Source organism: Penicillium soppii (genome assembly GCF_028829465.1).
Source record: "Penicillium soppii strain IBT 18220 chromosome Unknown utg000002l, whole genome shotgun sequence".
In the NCBI taxonomy this organism is placed as follows: domain Eukaryota; kingdom Fungi; phylum Ascomycota; class Eurotiomycetes; order Eurotiales; family Aspergillaceae; genus Penicillium; species Penicillium soppii.
In genome coordinates this window covers 1,220,387-1,238,654 of record NW_026643232.1, presented here as the reverse complement: position 1 = coordinate 1,238,654, position 18,268 = coordinate 1,220,387, and the positions used below count along the sequence as shown (strand labels likewise).

Genomic DNA, 18,268 nt, shown 5'->3' with positions numbered 1-18,268 from the left:
CTCCTGTAAGCTGCTTCTTTAGTCTATCAATAATCCTTGGAGTTTCCAGAGTAAACCACAGCAGCACTTTGCGATTTGACTTCCTTTAATACAAAGAGCTTCTTCCGAGGGCCATGTCAACCAGCAGCGCACAACACACTCCATGCAACATCAAATGCACCAAGGGAGACGAAAGTATAGCTTTGGATAATCCTTTTTCCACAGTCCTTCCGCGAACCTCCTTTGAACTCGGTTCCAAACCAACCCAAAATGGAGATCGGAAATGAACACCCAACCGTCCAATGGCTCTAAAGGTAGGTGCAAGATGATAGACCGCGAGCGCTCCCGCCATCCGCTGTCTCAAAATTTGAGCATAGGGATCGTCGTTGGTCATTTTGGCGCGGTGTTCAATATCAATCATGACGCTAATCAGAATAAGGCTGGTCACTGCTAGCAAAACCCCATATTGCCTGATGACCGGGGAAGCGTAGGGCTGGGGTTGTGCCAGAGTCATGGAGGGCGAGAAGAGGAAGCTGAAGATGGCGGGAGTCTCGGTGATGAGATGCAAATAGAAGCCAATCATGGTGGACTAGGAGTCACAGTGTAATTGGTATCTGGAATATCTTTTGCTTGGCAGCTCTGGATGGTTGAATCCGGCTTAGGGGTGGTTTGTGGAATTCGAAATCGATGAATGTGAGATTTCCATTCTCGGCACAGGCTATACTAAGCAAGCCTGGATCCATCTCTCTACGGCGATCGGCCATCGGACGTCGGTCGTCGGTCAATCGGTGATCCGTCCTGTGTGGTTATGGTGAGATCAGCACCGAGATGGGGGCCAAAACCTTAGTTAAGGCATCTCTCAACATGCCCCCGTTGCCCGAAGACCTAACCACGAACCTATTGAAACAAAGCCGACCAACTATTTAAGTTGCCGGTGATGTTCTGAACCGTCAGAAAGGCGGGTCGCACCTCGTGGCGTACCTCACAAAATAGCGCTATTACGTAGTCTGCCCACGTTACGACATCGTGGTGGATGAAGTTTGCTAGGCGTTTCGACTTTATGGTAGTAAAAGGTGTACTCGTTAGCATAAAGTCGCTCGACTGTATAAACAAGGTGTTGAATAGTCCACCAGCGACGCTCCTCACGCGTAGAAACTGTTGCAAATGATAGCCCATAAGCCTGGAGATATAACGGCGTAAGGGGTGTCGATCCCGGCCAGCGCAAAAGGGTATGGAGCTACCAACGGAGATAGGAGGGGCCCGTACAGAGTGCAGTTGATCTGGTCTTTAAGGCAGTTTCTGCAATCCTTGGTTTGCCCTGAGGTATCCAGGACTACACAAAATCAGAATAGCCCGAGCCCTTCCTTGCAATGGTCGCAGCGCAGATCGTCGTCCACAACTCTTCCCACGGTCTGTAGAAAGTTCGCTTCAACGCGGTGGGTTGATTGTTCAATTGTGCTGGCGAGAAGGTCCGGCGAGGTTGCTGCATTACCGCCCTCGCAGAAGCGGCTCACGTAGTGGTCGCTGCTTCAACAAGAGCTTCAATGAATTGGCTCTAGATCCAGTCACCCCTGTCTGGCGAATGGTCAGGGAAGCCAGCGGATGAAAGCTACACCATGGGAGATTTTTGGGGTGAAGTACCAATTCTATTGAGGCTACCAACGAGCACCTTTAGGCATTAAATGCTGCTTCTAATGATGATGACGATGATGGAAAAACTGAAATATTTCCAGGCCTATGGAGTATAGTATGTTATCTAGAAAACAAAAAGAAAACTGCGAGCTTACGTACGCTCTTTGCAACAAATTTCACCATCAAAGATCTTCATTTGACCAGACTCACCCACACACCTTGACCAACCGAGCAAGTAAGGGTCAGATGCTCCCTCCACGGTGCACTGTTGCCACGGGCCTCAATGTTCGAATATTCCTGGAGCAAACGGACCAAGACGTAGCTTGTCTCTACCAAGGCGAATTGCTGGCCTAGAACAGAATCACAGAATTATTAGCTGTGTATTTGAACCATGAAGATGACACAATAATTTTGTAAAAAGTAGGTTAGACATGACCATAACGTACCAGGGCAAATGCGCGGTCCTGCATTGAATGGCAGATACTCAAAAGTAGGCCGTGTCGTTTCCCATCGCTGAGGGCGGAATATGTGCGCATCCGAACCCCACAGATCTTCTCGCCTGTGCATGGAATAAACCTGATACACGACGAGCTGCCCTCGGGGCACAAAAATTGGGGCCATGCCATCCGAGCCACCCCCACGGGGTAGAACTGTGTCATTCTTCGCTACCCGTGCGTTGAGCGGCACTGGGGGGTACATGCGTAGAGTTTCTTTGACAAAATGATTCAGGAAGGTGAGATCTTTAAGATCTTCGAATGTGGGTTGGCGTCCACTTAATTTCTCGGCGATTTCCCGTCGAAGTTGTACTTGGTACTCGGGTCTGCGGGCAAGCTCAAATACCGCCGCACTCATGAGGCAGGCGGATGTATCGCGGGCAGCAACCACTGAGAATTGAGGGCGAGTTGTCAGCCGGCTCTACACGAATTGCTAGGAAGCGATTATGGCACTTACAGATATTTAATATCTGGTCCCGAATCTGCTTGGGCTCCACTCCTTCTCGAGCAAGGGCATTTAAAAAGGTATACCGTTCCTCCTCTGCGTCATCTGGTGGTACTGGTTTGTCTTTCTTTTCCGCATGCCACTCTTTAGCACGATAAACTGCCTTGGCAACAATCTCATCAACATAGTCGTGGACAAATTTGCAGGCAGCTGTATACTGCGGATCATAGTAGAATCGGGCGAACCGGCCCAATCGAATGCGTTGTGCAATCCCGTCAATGCCACGGTTAAATGCCCATGCAAACTTGCGAGCTACCTCGGTGGCGCTGGGCAAGAGCACATCGCTCGACTCACTGAACAAAACGTCTGTTCCGGTGTCCAAAGTCTAGACAAGAGCAAATTGAGTTAGCTGAGTGGGGATGATGTATACGAGGAAAGGCCAATGGACACACAAATCGAAATACCCATTCTTGAATATCCACCGCGGTCCCATCTTTCGGAAGCGCCTCAAAGAGACGCTGGACATGCTTTTCGAAGAGACCCAAGTCGGCGACCTGTTTCCGCGTAAAGTTCGGCCGTACCAAGGCTCGACCATGCTCCCATGTCTGGCCGTCCGCATTAAAGACGCCAATTCCCAACAGCTCAGCAGAGTTGTCGCGACGCCGCTGGCCGATCTCAAAATCTTTGAATTTTGTGACCAACACAGCCTGCACATTTTTTGGTTCGTTGGTGAAGATCACATAGTCACCCATCAGATTGACGCCAAAGGTGGATCCGACTGCTTGAAACCATTCTTGAAATGCTTCGAGATATCTGCTGTTGTGGGCTGCTTTGCCCAGACGGAAGAAGTGATCCAAACCCAATATGGGATCTTTTGACGGTGCTGAACGAAGCCGTTGGCATCCATCACTGCTGTGGAATCTCCGATACCGCAAATTCCAGGATATGGACCCCCAAATAATTCGTGTGAGGCCAAATACCACAACCCCCAGAACTATCGACGTTAAAGTATAAGCCATTTCACAAGCTATAGTAGGTTGTTAGTTGATGGAAATCAATCAGCAGCAAATATAGGCACGCGGTAAATATCGACGTTTGCCGCCACACCCCAGACGTTGAGCAAACAAAGATAGTATTCGGCACTCGGAGATCCGACTACCGAATCCTGTAACAAGGACGCCGTTGTCTCAATTCATCTTTGCTCTTGTTTTGTTATCACATCACTTGGCTTACTTGTTTTATTTTAAGCTTTTTAATCTCTACTGGTGGCACTCCCTTCAACCTGTGTGAACGCGCGATGTCCAGTGCCCGAGATGGAGTCCACCCTACACGGGTTGAGCCCTCAACTGAAGGAGGGCAAAACATCATCAACACACAACCACCAGAAACCGAAAGAAAGAGTCTCGGTATTAAATTTTGGCTCGCATTCTGGGCAATCGCATTTACAAACCTCGCTGCCTCTTTCGATTCAACGACATTATCCGTCGCCCTCCCAGTATCGATTACCTCCCCCGATATAGATAGATCTATACCGTGATTAATCGAAGCTAACGAGATATCTCAACTTAGATCATCGCCGCCGATTTGGGCGGGTCAACGACCGAAGCCTTCTGGGCCGGAACGTCCTACCTGCTCGCCTGTACTATCTTGATGCTGATATGGGTAACACTCAGCGATGCATTCGGTCGGCGCCCAATCATGCTCACCGCGCTGCTCGTGTTCGCCGTCGGAGCTATCGTCTGCGCCGTGTCACATAATTGGCCCACCATGCTTGCTGGTCGCACAATCCAAGGCCTCGGTGGTGGAGGTCTCATTGCCTTGACGACTGTTTTGATCACCGATTTGGTACCACTACGCGATCGAGCTCGCTTCTATGCACTTGTCAGTGTGATCTGGGCATTGGGGAGTGCCACAGGACCAATAATCGGAGGTGCGCTGGCGCAATCAGGGTCGTGGCGCTGGATCTTTTGGATTAACCTGCCAATTATCGCTGTTGGGGTTGTTGGGATTGGGCTTTTCTTACGGCTGAGCCGTCGCTCTCGTTCGTTCTCGGAAAAGCTACGCTTGTTTGACTATACTGGGTCATTCTTGTTTATTGCTTCTATCACCGCCTTTTTGATTCCTGTCACTTGGGGTGGTGTTCAGTATGCTTGGTCCAGCTGGCATACTATTGTGCCACTGATCCTCGGTGCTGCCGGGCTCATCGCCTTTGTTATTTACGAGTTCTGGATTGCACGATCAGCTGCGGTCACCAAAAGGCCTCTTCTTATCCCACCTGAAGTCCTGCCCAACTGGACAGTGGGTATTCTTTACGCGGGCAGCACATTCCACGGCCTCATCCTGTACAGTTTGGTCTACTATATGCCTGAATACTTCCAGTCTGTCAAGGGATACAGCCCTGTGATTGCTGGTGTGGCTGCACTCCCGCAGACAGTGACTGTCGTGCCCTGTGCCATAATGGTAGGAGTAGTAGTCGGCTTCACAGGTCGGTACCGCTGGGCCGTCTGGCTAGGCTGGCTCCTGACCTGCTTCGGTGTGGGCCTGCTCATTTTGCTCGATTCCAACACCACCGTTGTGCAGTGGATTTTCCTGGAGGCTGTCTCCGGTCTAGGAATTGGGCTGCTCTTTCCATCCATCGCTCTCGCGATCCAATCCTCTGTGCCACAGCGCCAAGTCAGCATGGCGGCGACATTAGTCTTGTTTTTCAGGTCCATGGGACAGGCGATTGGTGTCGCTATCGGAGGTGTGATTCTCGACAACCAGCTCCAAAAGCACATGTCTGATGCGGTGGCGAAGGGAGCTGCGAATGAATCGCAGGCGCAATCGTTGAATGCCGTTACACTGGTAGAAATATTGAAAAAGCTACCGGCTGACTCTTCCGAGGCGATCATGATCCGGCAGGCTCTGGTAGAATCATTCCAGGTGATATGGATGGTGATGTGTGGCTTTGCAGGCCTCAATCTGATCCTGAGCATTTTCATCAAAGAGTTTGACATGAACCAGAATCATGAAACGGAGCAAGGTTTTATGCACGAGGTGCGAGAAAATAACCCTAGTATAAAAGCAGATCACAATTGATAGACACATCTACTGTTCTCCATATCTCGCAGTACAGTGATATTCGATTTTTCCTACTGGATACAACACGCAAGTACTGGTTAAATTCAGTATCGGAAACGCTTGAAGTGTATTTCATTATTGTAGAATAAACTTCCTCCCCGAAGCAGATTCATTTTTCTAGTCGTAGCTAGAACGAGCACGTATCAGGGTTCCTGATTCTATAATACATTATGATATTAATAATTTGAACAGCTTTCAGAAATCTCAATGAATGAAATTTGATGTGAATGGTGCTATTGTGTGCTTGCATATTCTGGGTCGCCTCACGATGGATCAATTTTATCAGAGCCGACTCCGGGGCTTATCGCCTGACGCAGAGTCTATTAGCCCAGGAAGTGTCGCGGTCCCCCTTTCCTTCCAGAACTTTTGAATCTCATCCCAGTATTGATCATGATGATCTCTCACCAAGCCGCAGTGTGGCCCGTTCGGAAAAGCAACCCCTTGAACCGTACATCCCAGCTCAGATTTAGCTTCTTTCTGATGGGACACCACATCCTCCCATCCAACCATTTGATCCGCCATAGAGTACAAGTATAATCGCGCAGCTGTCGTCCCAAAAACGCTAGGGTCATTTAGTTGTGCGCGCAGGTCTCGAACAGAACCCATCCACCCCGTCTGCTGGAGACCATTGATAATGCCGATGACAGGGTAGAGTAAAACCTTTCCAACTGTTTGAGCCGGCAGAGAACGAGGCAAAGAATGTGCAGCCGCCTGGTATGCGCGCCCAAAGGATGTATCGCCAGGGCAGCAATCAAAGATAATACCACCGAGATACTTCCCAAATTCTAAAACCGGATGAGTGGGATCGGTCCGTAATGAGAGAGCCAGCTGGATGGCAGTATTGCACCCGCCATGTGAGAAAATATGTAACAGAATAGAGTCAGCGCGTTCTTCCCCGGTGGCAGAGCCGATAAATCGCTGAATCACATCGCGGGCGGGGGCCAAACGCGTGTGGAGAACACTGAAGGGGAGTGCGCTGATTTCCAGTATGCGCGTAGTGATCAGAAGGACTGCGGAATTGGCGTACAGAGTCCGATAGCCAGCTATGTATTTCTGGATGCGTTGAGGCGTTGCGCCGCCGAGCCAAGTACAGAGTACGATGAGAGCGGGACTGCTCGTTACATGTGGTTCTAGAGGGTGGAAGAAATGGATATTTTCGCCGATAGGCTGTAGAGGATTGAATGGAAGTGATTCCATGGTTTCTTCTTGTATGTATTGAATGTGTCTGATGGTAAGATCGGGAATCGGCGAAGTTGACGTTGAACACCGATATCGGATAATTGTTGAGGTCGGTTTGAGTCCAGGGTCGTGCACAATACTGCGGGGTTAGCCTGGCGGCACTCATCAAACTACCGAGAGCATTTCCAATGTTTTCACAATGATCTACCCGACATCGAAAGATAGTAAAAGTATTTATACTTACTTAGTTCAGGACCTTACTAGTTATTACGATCCTTTACTTCTTAATATACGTTGCAAGTTTTGTAGGATAGGTAATCGATTAGAGGATTGACATATATATATAATTGCCTTCCAGTGCCCCCACCGCCTTTCGGGATGGGGGGCATTCGAAAGCACCTATACCTAGGTAGTAAATTATGAACAGAGTGGAAATATTACAGCCTATAGCTGTCCGACCATTTGACCGTCTGCGAGCTGGTGCTAATGTGTACCTCAAATCCATAGCGATACCCCAGTAATCGTACGCAGGAGTAGCAATAGTGGGTTTTGTGTTTGGGGCAATTTTCTATCGGAAGACAAATGAGTGTTTGCGCCTGATAATCTGCAAGGGGCTAACCAAACTTTTTTTCGGAATTCTTCAATGTTCAAATATCAGTCAATGAAAGCTCCTAAGCAGCAAATCCGGGTTCTATTTTTCCTCGACATCACATCTTCAACACTAAAAACAATAGAAGCAGTGTAGTTCTCTCATCGCCCTTCACACTCTTCTTTCAATTACACCGCTGGATTATATGCCTGCTAGAATATTGTCCGCAATTTTCTCTGCCAGCATATCTGCAAGAGTTAGTGCTAAAGCTTTTTGATTCATAGTCATTTGACTCACAAACAGTGCTCTGAGGATGCCCGGGTGGCAACAATGGGAATGCACTAGCATCCACAACCCTAAGCCGATTGACACCACGAACGCGACTCTGGCTATCCAGAACAGCCAGGGCGTCATCATGTGAGCCCATCTTACAAGTGCCCGACGCATGCCAGACCGGAACAACTGACTCTCGAATTGCATTGAGAATCTGCTCGTCAGAAACTACTTCTGCTCCAGGATAGGCTTCATTTCCCGCAACGATTTCCCGAAGGGGATCTTTCTGCCACATATCCCGGATCCGCTTGAAAGCTGCCACTGCGACTTGTTGGTCCGTCTCAGTGGCTAGCCAGTTGGGATGGATCTTGGGCTGGTCATAAATACTAGACGAGAGTATGCTGATGTTTCCGCGGGATGTGGGAGCCACCAGCGCTCCCAAGATTGATGCATATTGGCGTCCATCCTTAGGTTGTTGGGAGGCCACATTGCTGTAATTACTGATGAAAAAGTTTCCCGAAAGCAACTAACATAGAGCCTAGTCAGATATGAAGTGGGATTAAAATTAAACCAACATCAAGCCAATCGTGTAACTTACCTCAACCTCCGGCCAGTCAGCTGGGAACTGTGCCAAATCATCAAGTGTTGATTGAGGAAAATCAGATCGATACTTCCTGGGTACTTTTTCCCAACCAATGAGGTCGAGACCTCCGGAGAGAGCGCCGGCTTGGGTGGCCAGATACTGTAAAGTCTGATTTGTTTGGTATTCGAGATCCGTAAAATATCGAGTGAATGTGTCTACTGAGACCGGGTACGAGACGCTAAAGAAAATGTGATCCCACAGGTTTTGCCCAACTCCAGGAGACTCGGCAACAATGGGAATCAGCATAGAGTCCAGGGTGTCTTTCGGCCCAATGCCAGATATCATCAATAGCTGCGGAGATTGAAAAGCACCGGCAGAGACAATAATCTCTTTTCTTGCAATTGCAGTAAATGAGAGATTTTTGTATTCAGCTTGCACACCAATTGCGTTTTTGGCATCGTCGAACAACACTTGTTGGGCCATAGTATGGGCGCAGATTTTGAGTGTGCTGGTTTGCGCGCCCGCAAGAATGAAGTCGGCACTACTTCGTTGCTCAGTACTGGGAGAAACGGTTGAGCTCAAATATTGAGTCCCCAAAAGCTGACCACTATTAAAGTCTTGGATCTCTTTAATCCCTGCTGCTTGCATGGCCTTGATAAACCAAGTGGAGAATGGTGCCACGAAGTTAAGATATGACACATCGATCAATGACGGACTAGAGTCTTTCGCAAACACTTGATCATTGAACGAGGTGGTCGCATTTTGAAGGCGCTTGGATTGATTCGGTGGTGTAAAACGAACGCTGCGCTCGAAGTAATGAAGTATATTGTCCCACTCGAAGCTGAAGTCATGAACCATATCGGCCCATCTTTTGTACGACTCCTTGGTTCCCCTTTTCATGTTAGCTCAGAATCATTCAAATATTATCCCAAACACACCTCTGATAGATTAGGCCATTCAATGCGGTCCTGTATAAGAGGCTTGTCATTAATTTTCTGTTCCAACGTTCGCAACACAACACATGTAAGAGACTTACGATCCCCCTAAGCACTTGCCCCGAGCATAGTGAAGTTCGCGATTATTTGTGCCAGGTTGAGGCTGCGTCACAAAGCCCCAGTCAACGTTCTTATCAATTCCCTCGATCCCTGTTCCACCCGCGAGGCCCAGATTGATGGGGACTTCCAACGCGGGTAAATAGGTTTGGTAGTTTCCTCCAGCTTCCAGGATCAACACACTAAATCCAGCTTCCGCTAAACGAGTGCCAACAACGCTCCCGGCATTACCCCCACCAACTACGACATAGTCGTATGTCCCATTGGCGCCACATCTAATCCGCTGGCATGTTACCAATCCGACGAGTGAAAAGCTCACGAGGCAAATAAGCCCGGTTATCTTCATTATGGCTTGTTAGTCCTGGTATGGTGTGGAAGTTAAATTGACCAAAAAGGATCACGATCCTACTTCCCGGGGCAGATCTGTTCTTCAAATACCTTGGTTGTTAGGAAGCAAAAGATCATGCACTGACAACTTGGCATGCTGCATCCCAATACCTGGTCTTACATTATAACATGACTGTTTTCTGCGTTAGATACTAAAAATACAGCGACGTGATTGTTTCAAGTCTTACCCTGTTGATTTGTTCAAATCTTTATTCTGCTCATTGAATTTTTACCATGACAAGTAGTTTATTAAGTTGAATTACAATACAGCTTCAAGTTTGGGATAGACTCGGCTGCACCCGTAACATACCACACCCTCGCTAATAGCTCTGAAGTCAATCAACTCCTTACACCTGTGAGTACATGGAATCCCATAACCGGAAAAAACACAATGTATCAAGGAACTCAGTGCAGGATCTCAGTGCGTGAACTTTGAAAAGGATCAGCAGCCGGATACAAGGGTGACCAATGCGCGAGGAACGGGGCAGAGGTCGGCAAAATCGATGGTTTGAGGTCTGAAGGATCACTTTGGTCAGATTTTGTATATCCAAGGAACTGAGCAAGTGATTATTCAATGACGTGCCTTATAATATGGAGATTTCAATTATTGTTTCAGGAGGGCGAGATAAGGGTTAGCACAGTGATGGGCTCTTTTAGCCCTCTTTATCCAGGTATAGTATGAGATCCAGGGATTGATAAAGTCGAGTCTGGAAAGGTCGGGTGTTATTTGCGGATCCAGGCCGGGCGCGCCACCAATGTGGTGGTGATCAGGGATGACTCGTATAAATGCGGGTATGGCGCCCGAAAAAATATCCAAGCAGGCCTTATTAAGAGCTTTTTGCTCATAAGGAACTTCAGCTGGAGATTCGGTCATCATTTTCCAAGTAGAAGTGTGCCATTATACCGCTGTTCTCACCGCTACACCTTGAAGAACGCATTTGCCCAAAGCTTTGTGTACCTCCAGATTCAACCGCCCTATCAGTACAACAGGTTTTGATTGCTTTTTTGAGAGGGAGATCGATAGACCTTGACGGAGGAATTCAATAGCACTATAATTTGTACTGATATAGAATATAAATAAATAGCTACATGAAGGGTCTCAAAACACTCCAAAAGACCTCCGTAAGTCGATACCTGTAGACCCAGATGAAGTTGCGCCCGTTGCAACGAGTATCAACTCCAATGATATACAAAATGATTTTGAATATATGGTACTTGGTCTGCAGCGTAGCTTTAGGTAACATACATCGATTGAGCTAATGTCAAGTATGAGTCTGAGATGCTGAATGGTTTGTCATAATCTGATATTCAAGCACAAAGCTTTTGGTCACAATCCATTTGTTACACGCGTATAATGTGTGATTTACGCAGCCAATATATCATATGATGGGACAATGAAGCGTAAAAAGTTGACCAGAAGCCCGTTTAGTTAAAATTTGGGTTTTGTTCTGTGTTAAGGTATTGAAGACTATATTCAACCCTATACATAATATGATGTGTAATAAAAACGATATTCATGCATGCAGCTTGACATATCATGATTCTCTCGTTAAAGTCTGTGCAGAGCAAAAACAAAAATCTGTGATACCACTGAAATTTCTGAGATGGCAGATAAGAAGAGGATACTGACAATCCATGATCATTATTGCTCTTAGCAGCCGTGTCAAGCTCTTATTATCACACCGTCATCGCTATAGACCTAGAACTCGATTTTGTTCGAACTATTATATATAGCCCAAGCTCTAATATGCTCTTTTCTTTGAATGTATGATCAGACTGCGGGATTATTGGCAATCGAATGAGCTTTTACTTGATGGCCCTAAGAGCCAGTGTTGCGCAATATGTTTGCTGAAATACTGGCAATTCTTAAGCCCACCTGGAAAATGTACAAACTAAAGAAGACCGATTAGAAGAAAGAACCTTGCAGAATTCTGTAAATTAACATATCTATCCTTCATCATAATCGCAATACAGAAGTAGGCTACCTATTTCCTATTTTTGATGCAGTCTTAATTTACTTTGGGAATTAAACTCTTTTGTGCGGCGGGGAAATCAAGAAATTAGACCATCGCAAAGGGCGTCTGGAGGAATTTCGTGGCGATCTTCCTAGCATCTATAAAATCGATTTAAGTCTGTAAGACTTCGTATACACTAATTGATCTGTATGTAGATGCGAAGCAAAGAGACTGCATTACTAAAGTTACCAAAACAATCCATTAGAACACGGAGAATACAGGAGGTGTGTTGAGTGTAGTGGCTACATCAATCTTACTATAATTGAATGATCGATATTATTGATCAACCCCAAATCAGGTCCCGTGAATGTTTTCACCCATCATGTAATTATGCGTCAGTCAAGTAGTCATCTGATAGGAGAAAGATCATTATCAGATATCAGAATTGAGTTCTTTGACACAGCCGCACGGATGGAGGGTCCAATTTCTTGCAAGGTAGTCAAGATATGGGCACCAGTGAACCAGGATCCGACGTTGGTGATCCGATAGTCACGAGGATGACCTCTCAAGATAAGGCTACTATAGTGGTATCTTGGTTGCCCTTAGGGATTTCCTTTTGTACATGGACTAGTATTTGAATCAGGAAAGATGGTTTAATACCACGCGTCTCACAACTCCGTATGTGTAAGGGGTAATATTGACATAAAATTAAGTCAAATGTAACCTGTCACCTTTAACTGCAAGCCACAAGATTCTGATTTCTCAGAATCTGCATTGTCAGCTGATCCCACCAATGAAGGACCTTGTACTTTTGATAATCAGGTGTGATATCAAGGTGACTGGAAAGAGACGTATACATGATTACACAACGACCTACTTTTATTGTATTCATAATATGCAATGTACCGAATGCCATTTCAAAAGTCTTTTTTTTATGCTTGCTTTTTTTTTGGAATATTGAATAATACTAGCGCGGTCATGGGCCATACACCCAACCTCTCTCTCCCCGCTCTCCTCCTCTCTCCCTTTCACGCATACACAATGGGTAAATGCGATATTGCCCAGCGCACCCTCGTGCTGACTATGAAAACGCTTGGTATGGAACCTCGGCAGATCTCTGATATCACGGATATCCCTACGGTCACCATAAACACCATCTGGAATCGCGCAATTGAACGTGGGTTTGACCCTAGACGGCAACCTTTAATGATTACGGATGCATATGTGATTGACGCACCACGCTCTGGTCGTCCAAAAAAACAAACATCTGAGGTATCAGCTATAGCATTAGCTAATATTCGTCGCGATCGCTACGGCCGAGAGAAACCATGTGCTGATATTGCCGGTGAAATTAGTGCTGAGATGAATATTAGCATATCAATTATCTCGATCTGGCAAATTCTGAACAACCAGGTTTCAAAAACAAATTCGACACGCAAACCTGGCTTAATAGCTCGTATGCGCATAGAACGACTAGCCTGGTGCCTTACACATCGACACTGGACACTGGAGGAGGATTGGAAGAATGTGATTTAGACTGATGGAACATCGGCTATTCTATTACATTGACGTGGAAGCTATCGGGTTTAGTGTATAGAAGATGTGACTTTAATTCAAAGCTGTATTCGTGAGCGCTGGAAAGAGTGTTCTGAGTATATGTTTTGGGGGAGTTTTTTCATACGACAAAGAAGCCCCTTATCACTGCTGGCTTCCCGAAACTGCCGCTAAGCATCGTGCTTCAGAGTCATTAATTGATAATTAGAATTTTGGTTTAGAACCTAAGCTTCTTGAAGCTTAGGAGCTTGAGAAAAGTTTTCGGTAAATATCTGGTAGAAAACCTTAATAACAATTCATTTCAACGACTGGCAAATAGGAGATCAAAATGTTAAAGGTCTGGTATCGCTATAATACCACATTTCTTGTCCCTAAGCTTAGTGCACCTTATTTCGGTCAAATGATATCCAACCTTCTTGAAGTTTAACACCTAAGTGGTTATTAATTTTTTTTTGGCAGGTGGCTCATCTACTTGGCGTGCAGATTTCCATTTAGATCCTAACATGGTCTCTAGGTTCACAGGCTAGTAGGTTACTGAGACACTATACAAATCACACCCACACACATAAACTGTATAGTGAAGCTCGACAATCATGCGGGAGGCCCTCTGGGCTCTCCGATTGGTCCTGTTCAGTGCTCATTAGGTTCCAACTGAAGCTTCTTCATGCTCGTGTTGAGCCAATTGATGAGTCGGTCATATCCATATTGTTCGAAGACGTTCTCAGCAAGCTCCAGTAGCTCCTTTTTCAGACCATCATCACCTTTGCAACCGGAGGAAAGTTGATTTATTAACAAATCAACCATGTCGTTACTGTTGTTCTCACAGGCGGAATCGATAGCTCGGAGAATATGATCTTTTTTCATATCAGCGGATGCAGCATCTTTCTCCAAGAGAAGCTTTGTTATCTCAAGCTGGTTAAGATCCGCTGCATATCTGATGGGAGGATATTCGCAGCAGCTATACTCATCAGAGTACGGATCCGCTCCCTTTTCGAGGAGCAGTCTCACAAAAGCCTCATTGTGTTGGCTAATAGCAGTCATCAAAGGCGAACACTCCTGGCCTTCATCTAGCAAGGCGCCTCTTTCCAACAACAGTAAGACCAACGATTCATCTCCATTCTCAGCAGCATACGTGATTGGAGTCCTGCAATTCATGTCCGCGTCATTTGGGTCTGCCCCCGCATCCAAAAGCAGCGCCGCGACCGCTTCACCTGATGCACATAGTATAGGTGTCATTTCGTCGTGGCTTCTCCAGTTCACATCGGCTTGCTTCTCTAAAAGAAACCGGACCACCTGAGAATGACCTCTTTCAGCGGCTGCCATGAGCGGAGTCCAACCATCCTGATCCACCGAGTCTGGATTGACATTGGCTTCTAGCAAAGACTTCACCACGTCTAAGAGACCACAGCTTGAAGCCGAACTAAGAGCGGTTGTTCCTTTTTCGTCTCGGTAATTTAGGTCTGTTCCTTGTTCAATCAGGAGAAGTGCGTCCTCTTCGCGGTTGTTTTGAATGGCCCATACCAGGACTTCGCCGTCTTCAGGGTTGTGAAGATCAAATTTCGGCTTAACTGATCTTTTGAACAACTCGCGCAGGTTTTCTAACTTGACAGCCGGGGACTGTGAAGCTAAGTTGTCATTGATCTCTTGAATGGACTTTCCTGTCAGGTGCTGAACAATAGCATCATGCCCACGCTCAAACGCAGATTCGAAAGCGGTATTCTTATCGCAATCTTGGACATCTGTGCGAGCATCTTGTGACAAGAGCAATTTGACAATTTGCGCATGACCTTTTCTTGCTGCCCAGGCCAACGGAGTCCGGTTGCTTTCATCTTTCGCATCCACCGTGGCATTGTGATCTAGCAAGACCTGTACGATGTTCGCATATCCTTTTCTTGCCGACCATGATAAAGGCGTCCCGCCGTAGTGCCAGTCTCGCGAGTCGGGATTAGCTCCAGCATTGAGCAAAATGTTGACCAAAGATTCAAACCCCTCTTTAGCTGCCACAATCAACGGTGACTGGCCCTGAAAATCAGCTAGCTCAAGACTTGCGCCAGCGTCCAGTAGTTGCTTGACGATATCTTCGTTGCCGTTCTCAATTGCTTGTAAAAGGGGTGTGCGGCCCAATCCATCTTGAACATTGGGATCGGCTTTCCACCGAAGGAGCAGATGTACAGCATCAGCATATCTCTGCTCAACTGCCCAAGATAAACAAGTCCGTCCGTGCTCCATGTCCCGGGTGTCAACATGCACGCCATTTTCTAGTTGCTGTTGAATTTTTGCAGTCTGTCCACTTGTGGCGGCGAGCAAGATCGTCGCCTCCCATGGATAGAGGTTAGACATTTTGGCTATGAGGTACACCAGGTGGTATTACAGAAGTGATCGTCTTCGAAAAGGATAGGAGAGACATTTCTTCAATTATCATGGTCACTGCCAATGCTTGGTGGGGGAGACCCGAGGATCAGCGAATTGGAGTTATTTCGGAGCACACCAGGACGTTTTTTCAGGCAGCTGAGACAATAAAACCTAAATGCATCAGAGAAAAGCCCCGAGCAGACAAATATTAGCCTCATCGTGAGAAATCTATATTCAAGTCAGACACCTCTTTCCCTTTCGTTGAAAGTCTCAGAAACTCGATAAACAAGACATTTTAGAATTTACAGCCATCAAAAAGAAAACCAAAAAAAAGCCCAATATAACAGAAACCCAATGTACATTGATGGTCACAAGTTCAAAAATTGAGTCAACGTGTGGCCAAGCTTCAACGGGTTGACGGGTCGAGTACCCGCGCACGCGACCGTAACGCTTTCTGCAGTCCAGACGGACAGACTCACTTCTCAGACAAAACCAACACAACACTAAAGCGAGGCTAGGGGAAAAAATCTACAACTTCTCGGTATAAAATTGTAGGCGCTTTTCGGTGATTCAACGTTGAGTTGCTCACAGATGAGGCGATCAAAACAGGAAATATGAGCCCGTCATTGCGGTTTGCATATCTCCCACAAAGCCTCAATATAACAGGGCCGTGAAGGATTCAATAGTCAGCCAACGTTTCTTGATCGACTCAGCATCCCTTCCTCTCAATACTGCTTTTACTCATTTCTATCGCTGAGCATCCAAAGGCAAAAGAGCTCGCCGCAAATAGTTGCGGTAAAAAGAAGACATGGGTTTCGACAGCCCTCATTAAGGATAGATGTGCTTCAACACTTCCTCTCAAGCTTGTAAGTGACAGAAGCTGAGATGCCTATTGATATGTCCTCTACCCCTGGCAAAATGCTCTACGGTTCATTCACTCGAATCTGCAAGGTCGAGCAGATTTGCGTCTAAAGCACTTGATAAGTTCTTCCCACCGATATGTCCACTTTACTGACATTTATACAGTACACTGTGGACCAGCAAGCCAGAAAGTGCCCGTGAAAAATGTTGTTCTCGGCAGATTGACTGTGGCTAGCCATTTATGACCAATTACAGACATTTGACTCTAAACATTGTTGCAAATTGCTATTCAAGGGATGATTTAGGGTCATTGGCGTTCCTTCATTTCAATTCGGAGTACAAAATCCGTCATTGAAAGGGTATGTTCTCGATGAGATCGTCCATCAGGAATGAAAGCATATTTCGACTCTGTTGAGAATTGTCCTCCTATCAAATTCTCTCTGGGTTCAATTCCCAGAATGGTGCATGTGTACAGTCCATATTTCTGCCCATTTGAATTCAGATATGCTTGTCTCACTTGGACAGGCCAATGGAACATGAGTACGTTTCGGTTACTCCTGAATGTCAGAATTTTCTATGCACTTCGCACAGAAGGTGTGGTCACTGGTATATGCTATGTAGGTGAACAGTTATACCGAGAAGGTTGCCTCATCTGAAGTACGCTACGTAATTATAAATGCGACTACGTATACGACCCACTAAACTGAGCATAATTGGCGTACTAGCGATTGGCGGTTCAGGATTTTCAATCATAAATTGTTAGTCAAAATACTAAAATATTTAACTGAGCTGTTTCGAACGTGGCATATCGAGGGGGAAAGAAGGTAAGATGTAGTAAAAGCAGTAGTTTTAGAGATCTCAGAAGGACTTGATACTTCCCTTTTCACGAAAAGTCAGCTTTTATGCTACGCGTTTAGGGAAGGCAGTGTTGGTGGTGAACCAGGTGGGGCAAGGTGGGTGCAATTACTTATGTCCAGTCACTGTAGTGTTAGCTAATCGAGCGGCCAAAGTCTCTGTTGACTATCTTGTATTCTGCCTACAATCTTCTCCAATTGCCCTCATATCCTTTACCCTCTTACGTTTTCTACACTCATTACCGCTAACACTTTTCTAAATTGGGATAAGAGATGGACCCGAAAACTCTTCCAAATTCTCCCTTCAGGTTGACTCAGCAACAATGGAAAGCTTACCTTTATCTTGGCCTTCCAGAGCGACTCATGCAAAAGCTTGGATTCTACAAACATCTGCTCATGTTAGCTTGATTTATATTTTCACCTAGTGATTGATATAACTGGCTTCTTCTCTTTGATTATTTTGACTGATAAACTCATACCATCACTTTCATATTTTCTCTTCTCGCCTTTCACTTTCTATATCTCAAATGCTGTCGCGTCGTCTGTGTAGCTAACACGTGCTATTTACATATTTACTTTCTGTTCTTCCTCAACCTATGTTTTCTTTTTGTCTGTTGGTCTATCGTTGGGAGCGTCGGGAGGAGCGCACCCAAGAGGTTCAGAATCTTCATGACGTTAACGTACCCACCAGATCTGTCAAGACATAAAGTGAAATTGCAATCAGATACCCTTACAAAACCTGGTTGATTCATTAGCTAGTCGTCTTCTAGAGCGATCTCCCTATATTATATACTCTCTAAAAGGCTCGAGTGAACGTGTAAAGAAGATATGTAGGCGTGCCAAGCCCAGCTCGGCCGAGGTCTTCTGGATCAGGAACTTGAGTTCTGTCAGTACGCTGATTGAGTGGACATCTATCACGACAACCTACATTCGATTCCATCCAGGGTTGAAGTACCGTA

At 46.1% G+C, this 18,268-nt stretch overlaps 7 protein-coding genes across 7 annotated transcripts; 2 read left to right on the top strand and 5 right to left on the bottom strand.

Moving 5' to 3' along the window:
• Window positions 1-85: 85 nt before the first annotated feature.
• N7529_001810 (uncharacterized protein) lies at window positions 86-562 on the bottom strand (the record flags this gene model as incomplete). The annotated part of the gene is made up of 1 exon (XM_057237341.1): window positions 86-562. One exon carries the CDS (start codon window positions 560-562, stop codon window positions 86-88), a length of 477 nt encoding a protein of 158 aa, XP_057102028.1.
• A 1,241-nt stretch (window positions 563-1,803) lies between these two features.
• N7529_001809 (cytochrome P450) lies at window positions 1,804-3,302 on the bottom strand (the record flags this gene model as incomplete). Its single annotated transcript, XM_057237340.1, has 4 exons — window positions 1,804-1,961; window positions 2,058-2,495; window positions 2,563-2,935; window positions 3,015-3,302. The coding sequence occupies 4 exons, from the start codon at window positions 3,300-3,302 to the stop codon at window positions 1,804-1,806; spliced, it is 1,257 nt and encodes a 418-aa protein (XP_057102027.1).
• A 545-nt stretch (window positions 3,303-3,847) lies between these two features.
• Window positions 3,848-5,628, top strand: N7529_001808 (uncharacterized protein; the record flags this gene model as incomplete). Its single annotated transcript, XM_057237339.1, has 2 exons — window positions 3,848-4,045; window positions 4,120-5,628. The coding sequence occupies 2 exons, from the start codon at window positions 3,848-3,850 to the stop codon at window positions 5,626-5,628; spliced, it is 1,707 nt and encodes a 568-aa protein (XP_057102026.1).
• Window positions 5,629-5,952: 324 nt separating this feature from the next.
• On the bottom strand, window positions 5,953-6,867 carry N7529_001807 (TMEM53 family protein; the record flags this gene model as incomplete). The annotated part of the gene is made up of 1 exon (XM_057237338.1): window positions 5,953-6,867. One exon carries the CDS (start codon window positions 6,865-6,867, stop codon window positions 5,953-5,955), a length of 915 nt encoding a protein of 304 aa, XP_057102025.1.
• A 772-nt stretch (window positions 6,868-7,639) lies between these two features.
• On the bottom strand, window positions 7,640-9,692 carry N7529_001806 (GMC family oxidoreductase; the record flags this gene model as incomplete). The annotated part of the gene is made up of 5 exons (XM_057237337.1): window positions 7,640-7,686; window positions 7,736-8,237; window positions 8,310-9,186; window positions 9,233-9,262; window positions 9,331-9,692. The coding sequence occupies 5 exons, from the start codon at window positions 9,690-9,692 to the stop codon at window positions 7,640-7,642; spliced, it is 1,818 nt and encodes a 605-aa protein (XP_057102024.1).
• A 2,974-nt stretch (window positions 9,693-12,666) lies between these two features.
• Window positions 12,667-13,224, top strand: N7529_001805 (uncharacterized protein; the record flags this gene model as incomplete). The annotated part of the gene is made up of 1 exon (XM_057237336.1): window positions 12,667-13,224. The coding sequence occupies one exon, from the start codon at window positions 12,667-12,669 to the stop codon at window positions 13,222-13,224; it is 558 nt and encodes a 185-aa protein (XP_057102023.1).
• A 648-nt stretch (window positions 13,225-13,872) lies between these two features.
• N7529_001804 (ankyrin repeat domain-containing protein) lies at window positions 13,873-15,582 on the bottom strand (the record flags this gene model as incomplete). Its single annotated transcript, XM_057237335.1, has 1 exon — window positions 13,873-15,582. One exon carries the CDS (start codon window positions 15,580-15,582, stop codon window positions 13,873-13,875), a length of 1,710 nt encoding a protein of 569 aa, XP_057102022.1.
• Window positions 15,583-18,268: the final 2,686 nt, after the last annotated feature.